The 22,844-nt window shown below is 36.1% G+C and overlaps 1 protein-coding gene across 2 annotated transcripts in view; it reads right to left on the reverse strand.

Moving 5' to 3' along the window:
* Positions 1–532: 532 nt before the first annotated feature.
* LOC141431139 (uncharacterized) overlaps positions 533–22,844 on the reverse strand; it is a 64,192-nt gene continuing 41,880 nt past the window's right edge. Inside the window, exons 2-3 of one of the 2 annotated variants that reach the window (XM_074092163.1) lie at positions 7,836–7,969; positions 533–3,624 (exon numbers count right to left, since the gene is read on the reverse strand). In XM_074092163.1, coding sequence (XP_073948264.1) covers positions 3,621–3,624; positions 7,836–7,969 — 138 coding nt within the window. In that variant the 3' untranslated portion in view covers positions 533–3,620. Of the gene's footprint in view, positions 3,625–7,831; positions 7,970–22,844 lie in introns of those variants that run through there. The other variant, XM_074092165.1, reaches the window with a different exon arrangement.

Genomic DNA, 22,844 nt, shown 5'->3' on the forward strand with positions numbered 1-22,844 from the left:
AAAGAATCAAAAATCAGTAAATCAGCAGATAGTTTTGTTTTTTTTTTCTTTAATGTTTTCTCCTAGGCCTTTATGTTATATTGCTTGTCAATTTTGTTCGTTTAATTATTTAATACAATAAAGAGTTTGTTGCCTTCTGTAGTAAATCAGCAAATCGTAAATCAGTAATTTCTTCGTTAATACTGTGACCTTCGGTATGATGATGCTTTGTACATATATTACAAATACCCTAATCAACACGTTCCTTCTATTCATCTTTGTCCAAAGGGTAGAAACACGTTCTATTATTGCCGAATGGATACACACAAAAACCAATATATTTACCTACTGTTTTAGATCTCATTACCTTGTTTCTTCGTCAAAATATTAGTATATATAGTAAATCAAAACGCTTCGGAGCATAATATCATTTGTCTACCCACACAAGTCGCATTGTTACGACGCTCAAAGGAAAATACAACAGTCCTATTCCAAAACCAGGCACGGCAAGCATAATGAATAGGAACTACTAAAGCTAAAATGAAAAATAAAATATTATTAACGACTATTTTATTAAATAAAAATTATACTTAATATGGATTGAATACATCGTTGTCTATTCGTTGAAAAGATTAAAGATTTATTTATTTCTAAAACATTTCTACCTATATACAATGGAATGTTTTATACATTGTAAAACTTAACAATTTAAAGATTATATTTATTATAATTACTTTTTAAACCCAACGAATAACGTTAATGGCACTCATAGCCTAAATGACAATAATGTAGGAACCCTACATTTACATATTTATAATGTGTTTATAATCCATTATTCGAGAAATTATATACATACACATATTAAATTTAATTTCGTATTTCACATGCATTTCACACTATTTATTCAAATGTATTATATATCTAAGTTTAATAAATCGTTGTATATGTGTTATAAAATAACAAATGCAGTTAACAACGAATATATGGAATGTTTTACGATTTCAGTTACTTAGGTACTTAAAGTATTTTTGTTTAGAAATGGTCGAAAATAGTAAAAACATGTTGTCATTCTTACAATAAACCCGTAGGTACTTGGGAACAAAATCAAATCATAAGTGCTTCTGACAATCAAAAGTCAAGAAGTAATTGTTACCCACAGTAGAACTCACCTAGAACCTTTGCACAGTACGTCTTATTACGACTTTCTTACCCTTTGTATAGTTAACTTTTAAAGAATATAGTGTCAAAGACGTGACGTTGTCCAGAATGGACACTACGGGCAAAAAATCTTTGCAAGGCTATAAAGCCTATTTGAATAATCAAATGTTTGAATTAACTGTGTAACATCAGCGACATATTCCGTGACAAGGATATCGAATAAACCCTAAACTATCAGACTAGCTGGTAAAGAAAATCATTATAACATTTACTGTGAAGCCGATCTATAGATGGTGAGACGTGTCAAATGGTTTAACATATACATCCACATAGACATCTTTGTTTTCATTGACGGCCATTTCTAAAGAACTATGTATATACAATTCCTGCACCACTCCAAATACTATTTTGTACAAACATTTCACTATTCTCTACTCTACAGGTCGCTAGGCAGCAGTAATAGTAGCAGTTTATTAAATGTACAGATGTAGTAAATCGTCGTCTAGGTCCTAAATACTGAAACGACGCTTTTGGCGGTCTGTACTCAATGAAATTTGAACAGACACGCATTTACAATATTTTACTGTTTCTTTTTACATATAACTGACCGTGATTGACCCCTATCTCACCTGATGTTAAGTGCAGATGAGGCCAAAGGTGTATCTCACTGGTTCAGTAACAGCCTATTCACTCTAGCATTGAAGAGCCCTAGATTTTATTTATCCGGAAATACAGACGACGGGAGCGAATTCAATTCTTTAGCAGTTCGCATTATGAAAGATGAAGCAAACTGCTTCGTGCGGGCTAACGGAACACTAACTACATAAGGGTGAAGACGCTACCCCCGCCTGGAAGTCCGTTGGGAAAAGGGAGATGGAGGAATAAGATCATTATTTTTTCATACTGCTAGCATAAAATTATTTTCCATTTTTATGTACGTGCAAACCTCAAAAATGGAGTAAATGGGTTTTTGTCATAATCAAATAATGTTACACTAGCTTGAATATAGAACTAACACGATTACTGCTGTTTACTAGCAACCCTAACAGCCCCACTACGACTAGGCGCTACTGGCAACAGAGCTAGCGTGTTCTGTGTTCATTGCGCGATCAAGACGCTCGCTACACAGTGGTTACCTGGCAGAGCACGGAATAACCAGAGAAAACGTTCGCCCAGCCGCTCGTCGCGCGTAATTGTAAACAGGCCGTTAACTTCTCTTACAAAGACAATTGTATGTTATAGACTCTTCTCAATATCCTAATTGAGAAATACACCTAATTATAACTAACTAGCTTACACATGCGTTTTGTAATTATTCCTTGGTTGATATTAAGTGAATCATGCATTTAAATATAAGGGCTTTTCTGCGGCGTTTAGACCGAAACAACTACGGGTACTTTGGGCTCATTGATGAAATGAAATAAGGGCTAGTCTTCACTAGATGGATTGAAAATTAAGTACAGTAAAGAAGACATTAGCAAGACAGAAGACGTTAGCAAAATATTTAAACGCTACTTTTCATTTCGAGTCCCGGAAGCTATAATTATGGTACAAAATTTTGTTGCGTTTTCGCCACATGAAACATTACATACTCATATATATTTTACAAAAAAAGGTGACTGAAACTGTCCTAACCGAGTCAGATTAAACCGGTTTACACTGATTCGTTGTCAATCTACCCTCGTTGTATATATTTTTTTATAAGTGGATTATAAAATGAAAACATTCATTATTTTGGCATAAAATACTTAAACACGCATACATTTAATACACAAGATTATCAAACTAAATAAACGCTTTTAGTTTTAAATGGCTCATAGGATTTTAAATTAAAGTTGTACCCACGAAAATAGCTCATGGCTCAAGCTTTATATGACGAATAGTATCAATCAGTCCCAGATATCTAGGTGTCTGTGGAGATGTCATCCTCGTTATAGGTGTGGGCATATCCAGACATTATAATCCACCATGACTAAGATCCGGACTATACCTACTTACAAGACTCGAACAAGTGTATATAAGGAGACCCCCAAACTGGACTAGGGTCAGCCCCAGGAATTGAGTGGCGAGCCGAGTCTCCTTCGTCTCATCGGCCATGGCATTACAAGAGCTACAGGCCTTATTATCTAACACTTGCTCGATTCGATCGAATGCTCGAATGCATATTTTGTAAGTAAATATACTCGCTTACAATATATCTATCCAATTACGATCGTGCCAAACCGCCAATTATATTCATCAATCGATTTGGCAACGGTTATGCTACGCCGTAAAACTTACGGTTACAGCCACATTGTACAAAGCAGTTTCGCCTTTACAGCAAAGATTTAAAGCTCGACGGTACGCAGTTGTCATTTGGTCGATATAAACGTGTTTCGGACCATATCGGGGTGAATCGGCTGTTTCCGGCAGGACGCACGCGCAGCTATCCTGTAGAAAGTAAGTTCTTGGATCCGCTGGTAGGTGCCGCAAGCGAGGTCGTGTTATCTGGAATTAGAAAGAATAAGCTGTCAGTAAATTGAATTTGTCATTAGCGTAAACAATCAAGTTTAGAGCAGTCTGCACTATAATTATGATCTATAGTAGCTGTTACCCGCGACTCGGTCCGCGTAGAATTGGTTTATCCTTATCCCGCGGGAACTGTGCAATTTTTCGGGCTATAACTATCCTATGTCCTTCTCCGGGACTCAAACTATCTGTATACCGAACATCGACAAATATGTATAGACTGCATGTTGCTTACATCAAAACGGCGCACAGAATTAGTTCACAGCGCGGCTTTGTGAACGGTTCACTATAGTCTGTTGACGTCCGTGACAGGGATTGTGTCAAAGTAATATTGATGTTTGATGCGCCGCGCGTTTTGTTCCAAACAGCCAGTCTAGTGCTGTAAGGTACATAGATGTCAATGAGACCGAATTTCATCTAAATTGGTTCAATGGTTTAGACGCGATGAGGGTTGTCTATAAAACTTTACTTTTAATTCTTTCACTGATAAAAGCTACACTGTCCCTGATCATCATAGTCATTTTATCCTCAGAAAGAGCAAAATTCCCGCAGAACATGCACAGAATTGAATTCAGCAAGCTAATTTCATGATAAATAAGAATAGTTAAAGTGCAGTTACGTGTTTGCATATATAAATACATATAAATGTAAAAGCAAATTATGCAAATATGCCGTAGAAGACTCTTTTAAGGTAAATGTACTAGTTTTTGACAAGCTAATGCCTAATACTTGACATCCTGCAGACCTGTATCGCTACTGCCATAAAACAATGGGACAGTGACCAGCACTCGTACGTCTACCTACTCGTCTTTATTTCAGAAAATATCATTTGAGTATTTTCTAAAAACATGTTACGATTTCGTTTGTATCCTTGGCTCACATACAATAGAAAACAAACTTAAAAATAGCAACGGCAGAATTATCATCCATTGCTGCACATAACTGCACTTCTTAATTGATAATTAGAGCTGCTCATTTACTAAACGACTTCCACTGCTATCGCAACCAATCACGCACGAAACTCACTCCGAAGGCAAAGTTTCGAAATTGGCAAACCATCGATATCCTTTAGATTCTAAAGATTAAACACTGAATTAAGTAACGCAATTATTAGCATGACATGGAACGGATGAAACATTTATAAATTTAATGTAAGGCCTTACTGCCTACTGTTATGGGTCCCTCTGAAAAACAGCGCAGCGTTGCGGCTTGCCGCAACATTATGCTTAGTGGGAACCAATTTATACTATTCGATGTTTTTTAATTATTATTTCTTTCTTTCTCTCTCTCTCTCTCTCTACTTTTATTTATACTAGTCACAGATTAGTTAAAAAAATTGCTAGTTAAATCGGTTAACGGTTACGGGTAACGGGTATTTATTTGTAAATAACATAACTTAACCGCGTCCGCGTGGGAACTATGGCCCAAGCCCTCTTGTTCTGAGAGGAGGCCTGTGCCCAGCAGTGGGACGTATATAGGCTGGGATGATGATGATGATGATGATGAACATAACTTAAGGTAATAATGAATCCTTCCTTCATACCCCGTGCGCAATAAAAAATCATGGTTATGCACATACTGAAATGTAATTCCACTAATGTCATAAATGCGAAATTTGTAAGTTTGTTTATTTATTACCTTTTCACATATAAACCGCTTAACTGATTTAAATGAAATTCAGTATACAGATAGTTTGAGTCCCGGGGAAGGACCTAGAATTGTTCTTTTTACCGCAAAATAGCATAGTTCCCGCGGGATAACGATATACGAATTTTTCACAGACGGAGTCGTGGGCAACAGCTAGTCATACATAATTTACAACCATTTATTGTATATTATGGTGCATCGTTCTAAGTCGTGAGGCACGGTCGGCCAAATAAGTGGTCTATCAATTTTTAAACAAGTTCCTATCAAACGAATATGTCGTTAAAGTCGAACTTTCGAGTTGACAGACACGTCTATTGCCATTATTGTTTTATGAAATGCAAAGGATTATCAACATTAGGGTGGTAGACCATTTGGCTGATGGTACATCAATACTACTACTTAATATATTCAAGGAAATGAGTGAACATTACGAAGTCTATTAATAAACATTGTATTGTATTCGTGATTCGTGGCCACAATATCCCAACAAAAACATGCTGTAAAAACGTGCCAAGTCTTTATAGAAATTAATAATAAATTAGCCTAAGTTAATTTAGTATAAGTAAACAGGAAACTAAAGTACATATGTTGTATTTTTTAAAGTATTAACCTTAGCGGTCCTCCGACATCGACGACGCTTAGATAAAAAAATATTACTAGATACTTATACTAATTTCACTTTTTACTAGGCTAATTTTGCGGGAAATCAGCATAGTCCCCGCGGGATAGGGATAAACGAATTCTTCGCAGAGAAGTCGCACGCAACAGCTAGGTAGTGCATAATTATTTTTTACTTTTTAGTTGTCTTTTTAGCCGCGTTTTTTTGGGCGTTTTTATTTTTATTTTTTCTGGCGTTTTTTTGTCGGGTGTTTTTTAAATTTTTTAATTTAAGTTTTTTTATTTCATGTTTTTTAAACTTTGATATATTATTTTATTTAAAAGTGTACTAGTGTGTTGCCACCATTGTATTGTATGTAGAATCAAATACTGATCAAAAGGAATAAAACACGACATATCTGCTATTATTTTTTCAAGAGTATACTGGTGTGCTGGATATCCTGGCTGCAGCATCAGCTCATCCTGTTGCCACCATTGCATTGTATGTAGAATCAAATACTGATCGAAACGAGTCGAAACACGATATATCTGCTATGGTTTTATCAAGAGTTTACCTACTAGTGTTCTGTATATCCTGTCTGCAGCATCAGGCCGAGAATTCCATAATCTTGCATAGTTATATAGCATACATGGGTGTTTTAAATTTGAAGTCCCAAATATGTTTGAAATATGTATGCGTCTAAGATTCCTACCGCAGCGAACAAAAGAGCTGATGATCTTGAAACGGCTGAACCGATTTTGATAAAACATGTCTAAGATCCATCGCTAGAAAACCAGCTTTCAAATAAAAAAACCGCATTCAAATCGGTCCACCCGTTTAAGAGCTACGGTGCCACAGACAGACACACATAGCGGTCAAACTTATAACACCCCTCTTTTTGCGTGGGGGGTTAATAAAAAGTAATAAAAATACCATAGGCCAATTGACTACAATTGACCTAGTCCCAAACTAAGCAAAGCTCATACTATGAGTACCTACTAGGCAATGGATAAACATACTTATATAGATAAATTCATACTTAAATACGTATTATAAATAAAACACCCAAGACCCGAGTACAAAATTAAACATTCGTATTATTCATACAAAGGTCTAATAATATATTAATTAATTATTTTTTCATAAAAGGGGGAGAAATCACACATTACGATTTTGATTCCGAAGATATATCCTTCTATACAAGGTGTTGTTTATATAACTGAAAACCAGAATTTAGTTTTCTCATAATCGAGAATAGAATCGATTAGACTACCTATGTTTTAAATTGGGTTGTGTTTGTGTTTTTAAATCCCTTTTTTATTGTGCCCAGTATAAAAATTACGACTACAATAGGCGCCAATTAAATATTTTAGCGAGGTTGCGAACTATTTCGATATTTTAATACTGGCCGTTTTGCTGTCAATATGTGATTTTCTTCTAAAAAACGTCAAAGCACAACTGACAAATAAAAATTAGGAGTGTAGAGTTACAAATGAAGTAGAATTACTGACTTAGCAAAAGACACGAATATCGTTTTAAAATAATCAAGGTTTTAAAAAATAAATGCAAACAACCGACTTAAAATGAAAAAATATTTTTGGTGTGTCTGAGGGTTTCGGTTATTTAATTAACACCTTGTAGATCAACTTCAACTTATATTTATAATTCTATAAAGAATATTAGTATTAGCGGTGCTACCTACTGCCCAAAGGAAAATAAGGGCCACTTGAGTTTCATTGGTAAAACAGAAATACTATTTAATATATATATAATTCTTTGTAAAATACATATGTATATGGCTATAAATGGCTACAGCATAACACAATACAAATACTTGTCATTCAGTTAAATGTATTCAGTTAAAAACGCAAGCATTTTTTTTTTCATTTGACCAATGAAACTGAAATTTCTTTTATGTTCTTTCAACTAGTAAAAAATGGCCTACCTAGGCGCGTGCCTTGCTCGCATCAGGTGTGGGGGCACCTCGCGCCGCTCCACCTCATCAGGGCCCAGCTGCAGCCCCGCCACCAGCTGCATTATCTCCCGCTCCTTCTTTAGCTCTTCACGACCCGTCTCCACCTGGAAACATAGAACAACTAATAAGCGAGTGCACACAAGATCTAGTCCAATTGTAAGGGTTTTCTCAAGATATAAGCTTAATTTCTTTTGGAATATGCTACGCGGTACGAGAGAGACAAGCTAAAATGATGCAAAACGTGAGTCGACGCTAATTAGAATTAACACCTGACTGTCGCTCCTCTTTTATTATACAGCGTGTTACCGGCAGCCAGGCTTTTTAATGGAGGTTAAAGTAACGTATTTCTGTAACTAAACCATGACATTTATTTAATTACTAAACTAAAATTCAAACTGTTAACTTTCTAACAAAATTATAATTGCCAGCAATGTAAACCAAAGTAAATTGAAAAGTAAGTGTTAATAACAGCCGACAGCGACAGATACTTTGATTATTCATACATTGGTCTTTGCTGATTTCGTGTCATGCGAATTTTTATTATTTATTTCCATGTTGTCACGAAAAAAAATTTCGTTCTTTCTTTCTTTCTCTCTATTTCTTTCACATCACAAACAGCTTTGATCAACCCTAACAGCGGAACCTACCACTATCAAACTACTAAGTCGTCGCGGCACATCATTAAGCAAAGCCTTCTAAACCGCTGCGGTTAAGAAGAAAGTTTAACTCGCCTTTAAATCTCGCGGTAACTATAGTGTTACATATAATATAATATAACGACACCTCAATAATATCGCTGATCGTAAACTCAAGAGCACGTAACACATTGCACAACATGTAGACCGCAATCGGTGACGATGGATGGTGCCCAGTTTCCTTATTGAATCTTACATTTATATTTTCCTAGATTTTATGCAATCTTGTTGGAGAAAGAAAGCTGTGCGTAATCGTGGAAGATAAACTCATGTAAATTAAAGGTACGTATTTACGTAAAATTGTTCATAGTATGTAGGTACATTAACATAGGAGCGACGCTTATACTCTTCTGAAGAGTATATTTGAATGTAAGGGGCTGTTTCACCACCCGTTGATTAGTGTTAACTGACGGTTAAATGTGATGTCGTCTCTATTTGCTTTGTTCGAATAGACGGAGACGGCATCACATTTAACCGTCAGTTAACACTAATCAATGGATGGTGAAAGAGCCCCTTAGTGTATAAAATGTTATATGACTTAGGAGTAATCAAACTGGTCAAGCATACTCGTAAATATGGTCATGAATTTTATGATCACATGCCATTTATATTTAAAATATCAATCAACCTGAATTACTCAGTGCGATATTCAACGGTTGGTGGACGAAATTATTTACACCAGGGCGGGCGGGGCGCATGCGGCCTGAGACCTATCGCCGCGACTGTTTTGTAACATCACTAGTACCGTAGTACCTACCTATAGGTAACTAGGTAAATATCTATTAGATACACAATGATCTTACAAATGCGGCACGCCTTTATCTATTTTTTCACTATGTGGCCAATGTCTGCCAAAAGGTTGCCGACCCTTGATTTACACAAACAAACACATACACACACATAGAGATAAAAATATGTAAGATTAATTAACCAACGACTTTTCAATCCGCAATTTCCCAAAAAATTAAGATAACAATTTAGTTAAAAGCACTCAAAAGCTTATAGGTTATAGGTAATCGTATCGAGTACTATTTTTAACTTTACATAATTGTTAATCAGTAATTCACATTCCTCGTCCGTATCCATCGATTCCGTGTGCCAAGTGGTAAGTAGGCCATTTGCATTGCAACAGCTCAATCTCATGGTCACGATGCAGTTGCACTGGCTATACCTACCTAATACTCGCGAATTAACACTTACTAATATTCATCCTCATCATCAGGGTCCATATCGATTGTCCTAATGTAACGTTTGTTCCATTGTCGATTGTCCTAAATTGTTAATTGTACTAAAGCCATCGGCTTTTCAGAAAATTTCTAAAATAAACCTAACCTAACACACCCATTCTAAGTAACCAACGCACAAGATGTTCTGAAATATTTTCAGTTTCAGGTGTTAGGACGTAATCGATCTCTAGGAGACGACCAGATGGCCTAGCGGTTAGAGAACCTGACTACGAAGCTTGAGGTCCCGGGTTCGATTCCCGTGTCGGGGCAGATATTTGTATAAAAAATACGAATGTTTGTTCTCGGGTCTTGGGTGTTTAATATGTATAATATTTATCCGTTTCTTAGTACCCATAACACAAGCTTTGCTAAGCTTACTTTGGGACTAGGTCAATTGGTGTGAATTGTCCCGTGATATTATTTATTATTTATTTAATCGATCTCTAGTACAAACATTAGGTACGTTAGGACAAACGAGGTTAGGCGATATGGCGGGCTCTCTCATCATCATCATTATGAACCGATTTCGAGTGCCGATTTAGATCGGGAAATTTCATAATTCCTGCGGGAATTCTTCGCAAACGGAGTCGCAGGCAAAAGCTAGTTTAAAAATAAATTATAAGTAATGTTCATGAATAAGTTAAGATTCCCTTACTACACTTTTGCAACAGGTGAGATAGGGATATTTTTATATGAAACAACCAGACAAATGAGTAAATATTTAGCACCTGATGGTAGGTAAGTGAACGCCATCAACCATGGCCACCCGTACCGCCAGAGGATTGCCGATGCGTTGCCAGCCCCTAGGTTTAGATAAAATACCTGAAATGCCAGTAATTTGACAGGCTGTATTTCTCTCCACGCTGAAAAATCTACTACAGTGCAAGCACTAGTTAGGATTCGATTTGTAGCATTCGAAGATGGCGGATGTAGACAATATCTAATTTTGCTATTTCTGTTTCTTTGGCTAGTTGAAGTATAATTTTGATAGAGTTTTATGCGGCGATTACCCTTAACAGTGAACAGTGATCCCAAAATCCTATATTGCTCTCGTGTCTAACGTTTTTTAATGCGCAAGTGGTCTCCACGTGGTTTCTGGAATTTTACTATCAAGTTGCAAAAACTACAATCACCGTACAACGTGCCTCTCAAAGAGAGTTTAACTTGACACTGGCGAAATTTTCCTTTTTATTAGGACAGAAAAGCCATATTTTAAAAGAGAAGAAGAAGCACTAGTTATGTAAGTACCTGGCTTTTACCTTTAGCAAAAAACGAATAGTGTCGAATTCCCAGATCGGTCCAGCTTAACCGGGCTATTGGGACTAGCTCAACAGTAAAAACTAGTTAACAGTCGTTAAAATACCGTCGTTCTCAAATTCTGTTTTCAACCGAGATAAAATTTCACTAGTGAATTCAAACGCCGATTCCCACGCATTTGAAGTTATGTTGAAGTTGAACATTCGACGTTGACATTATCGCGTGTAGGCGTCATTGTTGGGAGTTGACTAACCGGTGCGTTATAAGTTAATATACAGCAGATGTGCAGTTTTATGGACTAGAAATAAGAATGAAGGGTGAAAATTATTGAGGTTGAGTAAAAAACACAATTTCGCGGTGTCTTCTCAAGTACTTGTACTACTTGTAACTTTGTACAATTTGTACTCAAGGGCGGATCCACCGTTGTGGGCACGAAGGGCATGCCCACAATCCAAATAGACTAGTAACGACACATTTTCAAAAGTCGTTCATGAGTCATGATTGTTCATGAGCGAGTTTGTACTCCGACTCGCACTTGGCCGATTTTTGGGTGGCTTGGACTTGGCCACAGATATAGAATCTATATCTGTGGACTTGGCTGTAACCACAACCTTTTTTGAGGACTTGAATCGCGCCTGAATTGTACTATTACTTATTATGAATCATAACCACAAATTTTGACTCTACTAATTGGACTGCGCAGTTTATTTGACACCCTAACAGATATAAAGTTGAACACAAATAATAAGATATAACTTTTGTCCACAAGTTATTCTGCGTATACTGTGCAATGGCTTAGTTAAGTAACTCGGGAAACGGCGGGGCAAATTAGAATATGGCCCCCAAATTTTTTCAGGTTTTATCGAGAAAAATACAAAATGTTATAAATACGCAGGCCTGCAGTGCAGGGTACCGTAAAACAAAGCTACTCACTTAAACTCAATGAAATAAAATCGGTTGGCCAACGAAACAAAGTTTATAGAATATTAAAATGGTTTTTACATTAATTAAGATAAGGCTGTGTGTAAGAAATTTTGGTTTTTTACTATGCTGAATAGATTCTATGGCCCTCAAATAGCTAAACTCCGATAGCTGTTGGCTGTCAGGCGAAAACTGCATTTTGCCAGAATAAAAAGTAGCTATTAAACTGAGTGCAAAAAACGTAACTTTAATGTTTAACATTTTTAAGTGCCCCTCCCCCTTACCCGCAAGGGATGCGAGTTGCGTTTTGAAATATAAGTAGGTACTCGTAAATTTATAGCTCTTTATAAAAAAATATTTATTTAATTCAAGCATTTTTTAAAAGAATACTTGCATTGTCATCAAAACTACATCACTGAGTAGAAGTGGATGAACTTGGACGATAAATAATTTAATATTAACTTCGTCTTTAAATATTTGGTACGGTTATCGCGAGGCTCAATTTACGAGTAGCTTCCATAGCACAGGTGTAATAATTACAAACATTTGCAAGTGTTTACGTTGCGTGCGAGCATGAAATGCATCGTAGTCGCACGATTGTTAATTACCTACTGATACTAATATGAGAACCATCTTTAATTAACACTTAACGTTACATTTATGAATATTTTTTAGAAGCTTCTGTATCAAGTTTTTGAATACTTAACGCTTGTCACATTCTTGCTGAATTTGATAGATGTATCTAATCGTATTGGAGGTCGCTGAGCTGTGAACAATTAACATTTAAATTATGTTGCATTCTCAGCCTCAATGTACGCTGTATACTCTTTTGAATAGATACAAGTTTGACATTAGTATGTACGAGTAGGTACGTATAAGGAAATATAAGGTGTGAATATTTGCGGGCATGTCTAATTATTTCTACGAGTTTCGTGATTGAGTAAGATTTAGTGGACTTCTTTGGACGTTCCTTGCTTTTAACACCCGATGAAAAATAGGGGGTGCTGTAAGATTGACCGCTATTCGTGTGTATGTGTGTGTGTGTGTGTGTGTATGTATTTTACAAAATTTATCTACATCAATTGTATTTTATTCAACTAGACTTAGCTTAGTAGGTACAGACGTCTTACTTTCTAGGACCGGCAACTAAGCAAACAGTCTCTATTTGAGTTTGCGCGACGCGTAATCACATTTCTATGCGTACGCGCCGGTCACGTATCGATTTCAATGAGCCCAGTTTCATTTTAAAAGGCTTCGAGAAAATTATGATAATTTAATTTATTCTACATCAATTTATGGACGTTCAGGTAAGTTCATATTTTTTATTATGAGAGGAAGGCAAACCGCGCATGCGTCACCGGGAAATGATCACCACCACCCGTGACTACCAAAAACTCAAGGAGAGTCACTGGTCTGATGCCAGCCTTTAAAGAAAGTATAAGCACTTTTCTTTTCTTTTTTTTCCCTTAATAATTTATTTTATTAGCGACAAAAATTGTTCTTCATTTTGTATTTGCTAGAAGAATCATCTGACAACTTGGGCGAAACAAGCGAAAATTGGATTTCGAGCTTGGGCAACAACCCTGACTATACCTTCCGCCGCTTAACTTTGCCTAAAAGTTCATTGCCACGACTAGTACCACAAAAACTATAAAGGTATAATTCCAATAATTGAATAGGCACTATGCCGTTAAGCGATTCGAACACAATCCGGGAGTAACGTAAAGACGTCGCATAAAAAATGTATCTCAAAAATGCGTCAAAACTGAGTATTAAGTAATGAACTTTGAGGCAGATTTATATGGCGCGTGGTATAGAAACTGTGAAAATTAGCCGAATGATTTGACTATCAAGTAGAGAGGGTCTTAGGTTCGAGTCCGAGCTGTGCACCTCTTAAATTTTTCGGAATTTATAAGCTAAATTTATGTACCATGAGCTATTCGGTGAAGGAAAACATAATGAGGGAACCTGCAACACCTGCGAAGCAAATAAATGGTGTGTGTGAAGTTCCCAATTCGTGCTGGGTTCGCATGGGAACACGTTCTAAACATTTACTTATATTTGGGTATTCAGCCCAGCCCAAGCCCTCTTATTCTGAAAGGAGGCTGTATCCAGCTGTGGGTGTATACAACAGAGATGAAGTAGGTAAGGGGCTTAGTGGCAAAACATTAAGAACATTTTATTAAATGCTAATAGTACTGATAATAGTTTTATAGAATGACAACTGTTCTATTGAGTTCTGTTAAATACTGCTCTGCTTTTGTAGGTCAGTCATTGACTTGAATTTATAAATATTAATGACAAATTGTTTACGCAAATTGGTAGCATGCTAACCTAGAAACAAGCTGATAAGTAAATAATACGTTACCTATGAAGTTAATTATTTGATAACATTTCAATATAATTTATCCATTCGTACGTAAGTTAAATTTATCATTACATAATTACAGGCATGTAATGCAATAGACAAGAAAATTATGAACATTAAGTACTTATTTAAATATAGTTACATTAAATAATTCCGTGTTATTATTTATTACGTTCAGTCGAGATCAATTTTTTTTTTTACACTTCAGCACCTTGTTTGCCTTGTGACAGTTCTATACAAAAGTTCAAACACGAAGTGATAGCGACAAGGTAGTAAAGTATAAACAATCTTTGATCTCGATTATAGCCGTACCAAGCTGTACCTAATATGGCAAATATTAGCTTTACCAAGCTTTAATATGACAAATGACATTCAACTTTATCTATTTTAAGCATGGTAAAAATGTGATTAAATTATTATAAGTACGAGTGATTGTGATCAGCAAGATGCGATTTGCGTATCCAAAAGGTTTATTCATTCAAACATTTGTCCGATAAAAGTCCGATACGGTGTCCGAAAATACTTCAGAGGACCATATTTGTTTTTTAATAGACTAATTGATCTTTAAAAGGATATGTACCGACTTAAATATGGAGGAGGTGCTCAATGAGGGTTTTCACAGAGGCGATATATCGCTAGATGGCGTTAGTATCGTGAGATCCGTTTGACGTTTGCTTGCGATTGGCTCATATAGTTTTTAACCAATCATGGGTAAACGTCAAACGTCAAACGGACCTCTCGATAGTAACGCCATCTAGCGATATTTCGCCTCTGTGAAAACCCTCATTCGATTGTAGGTATTATTTTTTATAGGTTTACTTTGCACCGAGTGATGTTTTATGAGTCGATTTAGAAAATCATCTTTTTGTTTGAAAGTATATTCATATTTTCTATCTGGTCTGGTCTAAATTAATTTTAAATAAAATATATCACCCTTAAAGAAGCCCCTGAAGTCGGTCAAAACAGATTGCCCTAGCCACAGTCTTCAATGCATTAAATAAGTACACCTACATAAATATAATTCTTAGAGTAGTAATTGCTAATTTATTAGACAATTTATCCCAAAAATGTGATAAATCTCTGTCTTAATATGGAACATACGGAAGCTATTCTAATTCGCGCTCGCCTCTTTCCTCATTCCCAGGCAGCAGAATGCAGGTGACCGTGAAGGGGCACGATTCGTGAGCCGTGGGACCGGGGAATTTGATCACAAATTCTTATGATGAAGATCTTGTGGTGATTAACAGGTAATCTAAGCTGTGCATCTTCGCGAACGGACTCTGGCGCTGTTAGTTAGTATTTAAAAGACCCCCACACTGGCGTCTTTCAAACGTCGTCGACGTGCCAGCGTCCGCGCAGCGTCGACGTCGCGTCGACGAATGAGCGTACTTGTAGTCAAAATACCACAAACGGGACTTATCACGCTATTATTACACAAGTAATATTTACCTCGACGTTTCGGCAACGTTACAGTTGCCGTGGTCACGAGTAGACTGAAGTGTGGGGTGTCAAGTCTGCCTAGCAGCGCGAGTTCTTCCAACTACCCGCACTTGATCACTAATAGTGCCGGCACTCGTATCACGAACTACCCGCACTTGGTCACTTTCTCAAAGCATAATGAGCGGACCAGAGATACAGCTTATGACTTCTTGTTCCGTTAAAGCATACTTACATTTATGCAGTTCGTCATTAAAGTTAGCAAAAGTTACTCCATTGAGCAGACCGAATGCATGCTTATTTTACTGAACTTTAGCCCCTTCCAACTCATAATTATAAGTCAATTCATAGTCAGGTTCTCTAACCACTTGGCCATCCGATCGTCTTAAACTATGATTAGGCAGTCTAACCAGCACCGAACCAGCGGAAAGGCAGTTCCACTGAATATTAATGAAGACTTAATTTCATTAAATATACATTTTCGTGGCGTTCGTGCAATGCATGTGCTTGATGAGGTAATACTGCGGTCGTGAGTGCAGGGATATACTTATAGTTAAGTATAATGGTTATTGAGTAAGTCAGAGGTTGGAGTTTCGTCAGCTAACTGCGATAAGCATGGAGAAAATTATTAAGTAAATGGAAAGAAGTAAACGTTTTGAGCAATGGCGTATGTTTCTTTAGGTATAGTCTTAAGTTAAATATAATGATTATTGGGTAAGTCAGAGGTTGGAGTTTCATCAGCAAACTGCAATAAATATGGAAAAAATATAATAGATGAATTGAAAAAAATAACTTTTTTAGCAACTACAATAGGTATTTCTTTAGGTATAGTTTTAGAGTTAAAATATAATAAGTACTTATGCATGATTTTTAGGGTTCTCTACCTCAGTTGAAAAAAACAGAATCCTTAAAAGTAGAATTACTTCGTTGTCCGTCTATCGATCCCTCCATCCTTCTGACAAGACCCTTTTTCCCAGAAAGGAATGCAGGTAATCATCTGAATTGGTTGAAATACATAGAGAGAGATATCGCTTTGTTAGTAAGGAAGGAACTATGTATGAATGAATTTTAAAACATCTTGTACCTATACAAATGCAACTGCTTACTTATAATATAAATATGTACGTGGGCATTTTCACTTTAAATAACGCAAAAACATTTTTTTTTTTTTCAAAATTAGGTATGGGCACCCTTACTCAGAATCACGAGCACAATTGATTTGGACGAATAAAAATGTGTCCATAATTTTCTTGTCAGTTTTGTGACTTTATTTCATACAGTTTATTTATGGGTTACCTACGAAATTAACACATAATTTTTTTATGGAAAATAGGGACAATTTTTTCTTCGTTAAAATCAATAGTTCTCGTGAATCTGAGTTACCTAAATTACCCTGAATTACTCATTCTGAAAAAAAAATTGCGCCGTTAAAATACCCACGTATTATTATGTAAGTTGTAACTTTAACGCTTTAAGCCTGTCAGTAACTGACCCTGGCACTCGACTGCACACTAATTTGCCTTGACTTACAAATAACTAATACTTAACCACCAGGAAGACATGCTCAGTAATCAGCAACTTTTCCTAGGTCGAGTAGTAATTATGGATTTCCTTGTACCATTTGCATGCGTTCAGAATGCGAGAGTAAAAAACTGGCCGAATATAAATATACCCGCCCACGAGTTCCATTGACAGTACTATTATAGTGTTCTATAATAGTACTGTCAATGGAACTAGTGGGAACACACCGGACTTTCCGTAACACAGTAACGTAGCGCCGTAACAACTCGTTTCCCATTGTATTTTCTAAGTTTTTTACGTTACGTCAGTGTTCACAAATATGGCAAATATTGTGTACAATAACTGCGAGGTGCCGATGATCTTAATTCTGCCTAACGAAAATCAAAAATAATCATTTGACTGACCTGATAAATGCAATATTATACTAATCCATAGACTAGGGTCCGACATATTTTATGTGACATTACATAAATTCATAAACTAGAAAACCGCTAAACATAAAACCCGAAAACGTACCTAAAAGTAAGTCGCAGTGAAAGACTAACTTTGCAGATAAAATGATCCGATCTCCCATTACACAATACAATACAATACATCGTCTCTCCAACTGCTAATGTATGTAAGTTAGAACGCGGTAGTTATTTCTACCGTACCGTACAAAAAGGCAGATTGACGACAAATAAGGTTCAGGTTACTATGTTAGGTTAGGTTAGGTTAGGTATGGTACTGCGAAAATTATAAATTTTAGGTACCTTTTTTTTAACTGTTTTTCTTAACAACTTTTACAGATAGGGTTCGATTTTTAAAGACAGACCGAGTATTAAGTAGATGGAAAAAATTTAAATTGTAATAATCATTGTTTAAACTTATAACTACATATAATATTATGTGCATAAATTAGCGCTAGCAAGTCCTCTAACTCTTAAGGCAGACGTCTTCAATGAAAAGTCTGCTAGGAAAGGCATGCTACTTACGCATGGTTATTACATGGTGCGGTCGAGAATACCATATTGCAATATTTATATTTTACATTTTGCTGCAAAATGGGGAACGTATCGAAACACAAAGTTTAAAAAGAATAAAGACGGATATAATGAAATTTTCGGTAACTATTCGATTTTTTTTAATCGTGTTATCTAACAAATTAGGTTAGATTTACGTTACATTTAATATTGTAAAATTTCAAATTTTTTTACATTACATTATATATTTTCCCATTTTTTTTTTACTTCAATAACAAATTAAATAGGCAGAATTTTTTTTGGATACATTCATATCCCCTTTCGTTTCATTATACAACAGTTTACAGTTTTTTATTCATTCCATATAATAACATCATTAAATTACAAAAATGACAGTTACAAGTATTTATATCATGTTGCGTTAGCTTGAGCTATTATCTTCCCAAAGTAAAGCCTAATCGATTTCAGTAACAGGATCGATATAACCGTGAACCGATTAGCATTGTCAAACGTTACTCGCACCGCTAGCACTATTGAATACAGTTCAACGCAACGTTTGTAGGTCGCTCGCCGTGACGCCGCCAGTCAAGGTTACCTTGATGCTTTCACGCAATCAGCTGGTTCATGAGCTAGCATTTACATAAAGCCTGAAGATTTTAGAGTTCAGAGAGTCATACTTTTTTTGTAGAGAGAGTTCTAGCGCGACCAAAGTGACTAAATATAATCATATCATATAACCAATGTCAAGCCAGCCATAACATTTTCGGTTAAGTAAATTGTTTTGCCTAATTTAAATAAAATTTCTTAACTGGATATTTGACAATTGTTTGAGATTGGCTATCATAAGATTAATAAGAGTATTGTAGGACTCTCAGTTTCAGAAGTGGGGGGAGGGTTACAACCTCCCGCCCCTTAATTCATACTCACTCAAATACCTATTTACTTATCCGTAAATTAACATTTGTTTGTTGTACCCTAACAATTCGGCAGCGGTAAAGAATAAACATAATAATAAGATGATAATTAAGCACGATTTAGGTGGCCTTCGATGATGTACTATTATTTTTGATCTCACTAATGAGGATTTAGTTAAGTCCGCAGTGTTACTAGACTCTCGGCCACAATCCCAGTATCATTGGAAAGTATGAAGGCAGAAGGGTGTTAGTATGTAGTTTTTACTTATCATCAAACTTTAAATAACTTTGAATATGACGTGGTTAACCTGAATGTAGAGTCGAAAAAATGTATTAGGTAAATAATAAGTTATTATTTATATTAATTAAGCATACATACATCGATCTAAGGTAAAGTAATACCTACAATAGTCCAAAAGCCCAATGCCATTAAGAACAGCAGGGCGATATAAAGCGTCCACGAATAGCTTCCTGCAAACGAGCTTCGAATAAAAGCCTATGTTTATCCGATAAAGCCGTACAATAAACGGGCACTTCCTGACTCGAACCGGTTTTCATGTGGGAATGGTGGGTATGGGCTCCGGGTCGAAAGATGTGACGTATTGCGCAGGTTATGTAGGAGTCTTCAAAGGCGAAGAAGAAGAAGAATGAATGAAAGTATCTGTGTGTTACCTGTTTGAATACATTCACACAAGTATGAAAATGTCATGCATCTGTTATTTTCCTACAAAAATGTCTAAGTGACATTACTTGTGTGTAATGTGTACAGTCAACCCATTTGATTACTGCGCCACCTTAATTATCACAGTAAATCATTTTATTTGTCGATAACAATGTTATCATTATATGATTGGCAGTGGTATGTAGTCACCTGTATCTCCGTATAATGTTTATTTTTTTGTGTCATTATTAATTTTTATACCATGTAACACCACATAACATTTTGTTACTAGCCTCTGCCTTTTATGTCCCAAATAAAATATGCTGAAGCTGGATTTAAGAAGTAAAGATTAATAAAACGTTTTATTTATTATTTTATACATAAAATATATTTTAAGTATAAAATAACCTCTAAAATCTTAATAATCTAGAAAAATCGAATGCTTATTAAGATTTTAGAGGTCAAGTCTAGGAGCACGCAAATTACTACAATAATCTGTAGTTTGTATGTCTAATGACTTAAATTAAATATTCAAGTCAATCAGACAAACCAAAAAAAAAAACAAAGATAAAAGGATCTTTAGTCACGTCAGTTGCTATTACTATTTTATAACGGTATAAATGTATTAAATAACATATTATGTGGATATATAAATATTTATGACGACGCTAGTATTGCGAACAGTCCTATAAAATTTTTAATTAGCCACACAAACTACTTAAGAAGTTAATATACGTAACTCTTTATTTAGCAAAGGGCTGTTTCACCAGTCTCTGATAACTACCTGACATTTTATCTGACAGTTTATGTTGGTCATAACAAGAGAGGTATCACAGATATACAGGGAATCTGGAATAACGATTTAGGAACTTAAGGAGTTGATACACTGTAAATGTAAAATATATCTTAGGACTACACCAAAAATGCAAGGAAAAATACTGGCAGTAAATAGTATATAGATTCTTTCTAATATTGCTGTGTATCACCTCCTGAAATTCCTACATCGTTATTCACTCACCGTCAGTCGTTATGCACTCTGTATGTCACATAAAACAAGGATCTATTAGATACTCGTGGTGATGAAATAAACACTAAGGGGCTGTTTCACCGTCCATTGGTTAATTTTATTTGACGGATAAATGTGATGCCGTCTCGATCTATTTGAACAAATAAAACAGAGACGGCATCACAATTATTCATCAAATAAATTTAATCAATAGATGGTGAAACCTTGCTGGATTTAGGAAGTAAAGTTTAAAAAAAAATACGTACAAATCCATTACGTTCCTACTACATGGCGTAAAAAACGTAAAATAAAGAAAGTAATAACTTTAACTTGACAATGGTCAGATATAATCTACAAGCAACTTTTCAATTTAAAACTCTTTGATTTATTATCACAGGCGCGTTCCCAAGCTCCCAACATTTCAGGCCACGAGAAAGTAAAATACACAAAAAAGTCGTACGACGAGTTTCTCCCGCCAAAACCGAGGGCACTGACCGATTGACATTCGATTGGCCTCACACACCGCGACAAGGCGCGGACCATCGACAAAATGATGAAATGCCATTTTTTTTATCCAGTACGAGTATGTATGTAGGTTGCTAATGAAAAAAGACATCGTTACGAGATATTTCTGTGCCGAATTTACATATAAATCGAAATCTCACATTATTTATACGATGTAAGGTGCGTTCAAGCGTTTGTTTAGTTTTACGGCCATGATAATTTTGACAGTTTATGGTTACAGGCTTGATACATGAGGAACGGGTTTGCCGAGGGTCTGAGATAATTTACATTGTGATATATGCCACTGCCACAGGACTGATTAAAAATGGACAAATTCACGATATCAAACTTCATCAGTCATTGGTTATCAGATCCTCATCAAAGTACATGCACCGGGAAAAAAACGATTATTTTAATTGTTGTTATTAAAATTTAGAGAATAATGAAGTTTTCAAAATGCTAATAACAGTACAGTAGTCTCTTTCAGCAACCGACAAGATAAAGAAGTCGAAAGACGAGTCGAAAACACCTGGAAGAGCTACTGGTCCATGAAACAGCTTATGAAGGGACGAAAACATGGCTGACTGAGAAAAAAGTAACGTTGGAGCGATAGAGCGTAGCTGAAACGATGGACAGAATCCGGAGCTCACACGCATAACCGACGTTGGGAAAAAGACTGCTAAGCTAAAATGGGACTGGCTGGACACGTCTGTCGCATGCACCCAGAAAGGTGGGCTCGCACAGTTACTTGGTGGGTGCCGGAGAACGGCCAGCGACATCGAGGCAGACCGAGAAGGAGATGGCGGGACGATCTGGACACGTACGCAAAGGACTGGCCTGACATTGCGTCAGAACGAGAGTTGTGGAGGTCAAGAGGGAGGCTTTTGCCCAGCAGTGGGACACTATACAGGCTACTTAAAAAAAAAAAAAAAAAACAGTATCCGTGCTAATTAAATTGATTCACGGAAAATTAACGTTCGATAATTTGCCAATAGGTTTGCTTAATAATATTTGCTTCTTGTTTTTTTTTCAACTAATTAAATAAAAAATTGTAAAATAGTTATACGCCTCTGACCTTAACATACGGCTTCGTCCCCCTCGGCCTGTCAGACGGACTGTTAGTCAATGGCTGCTTTAAAGGATTATTGCTAAAGTTACGTAACCAAAAATAATTGTCAAGCTCAATACAGATGAAACCGAACAAGGAATTCAAGTACCACTTAAGTATGTAAATCAATAACGGCGAAAGTAAAACCAGTAAAAGCAATTCGCAACCGTGCGTTCAAGTAAATATGAAATGTTTAATCGGTTCTTCAGAAGAAAGTCTGCAAACGTTTCGGCGGACGCCAAACCGATTATTCCGGTAGTTTCGTAATGGCTGCGAACGCGTGTACTTTTGTGAGAAAAGCCTCTTGCTAAGCGGCGTAACCGTTAATTGATATAATATCTACGAACACCGTATAAGAGGGTCACACCTGTGGTCACACACATTTGGATTTATTTACGC

This window comes from Choristoneura fumiferana, chromosome 9, assembly GCF_025370935.1.
Source record: "Choristoneura fumiferana chromosome 9, NRCan_CFum_1, whole genome shotgun sequence".
Classification (NCBI taxonomy): Eukaryota; Metazoa; Arthropoda; class Insecta; order Lepidoptera; family Tortricidae; genus Choristoneura; species Choristoneura fumiferana.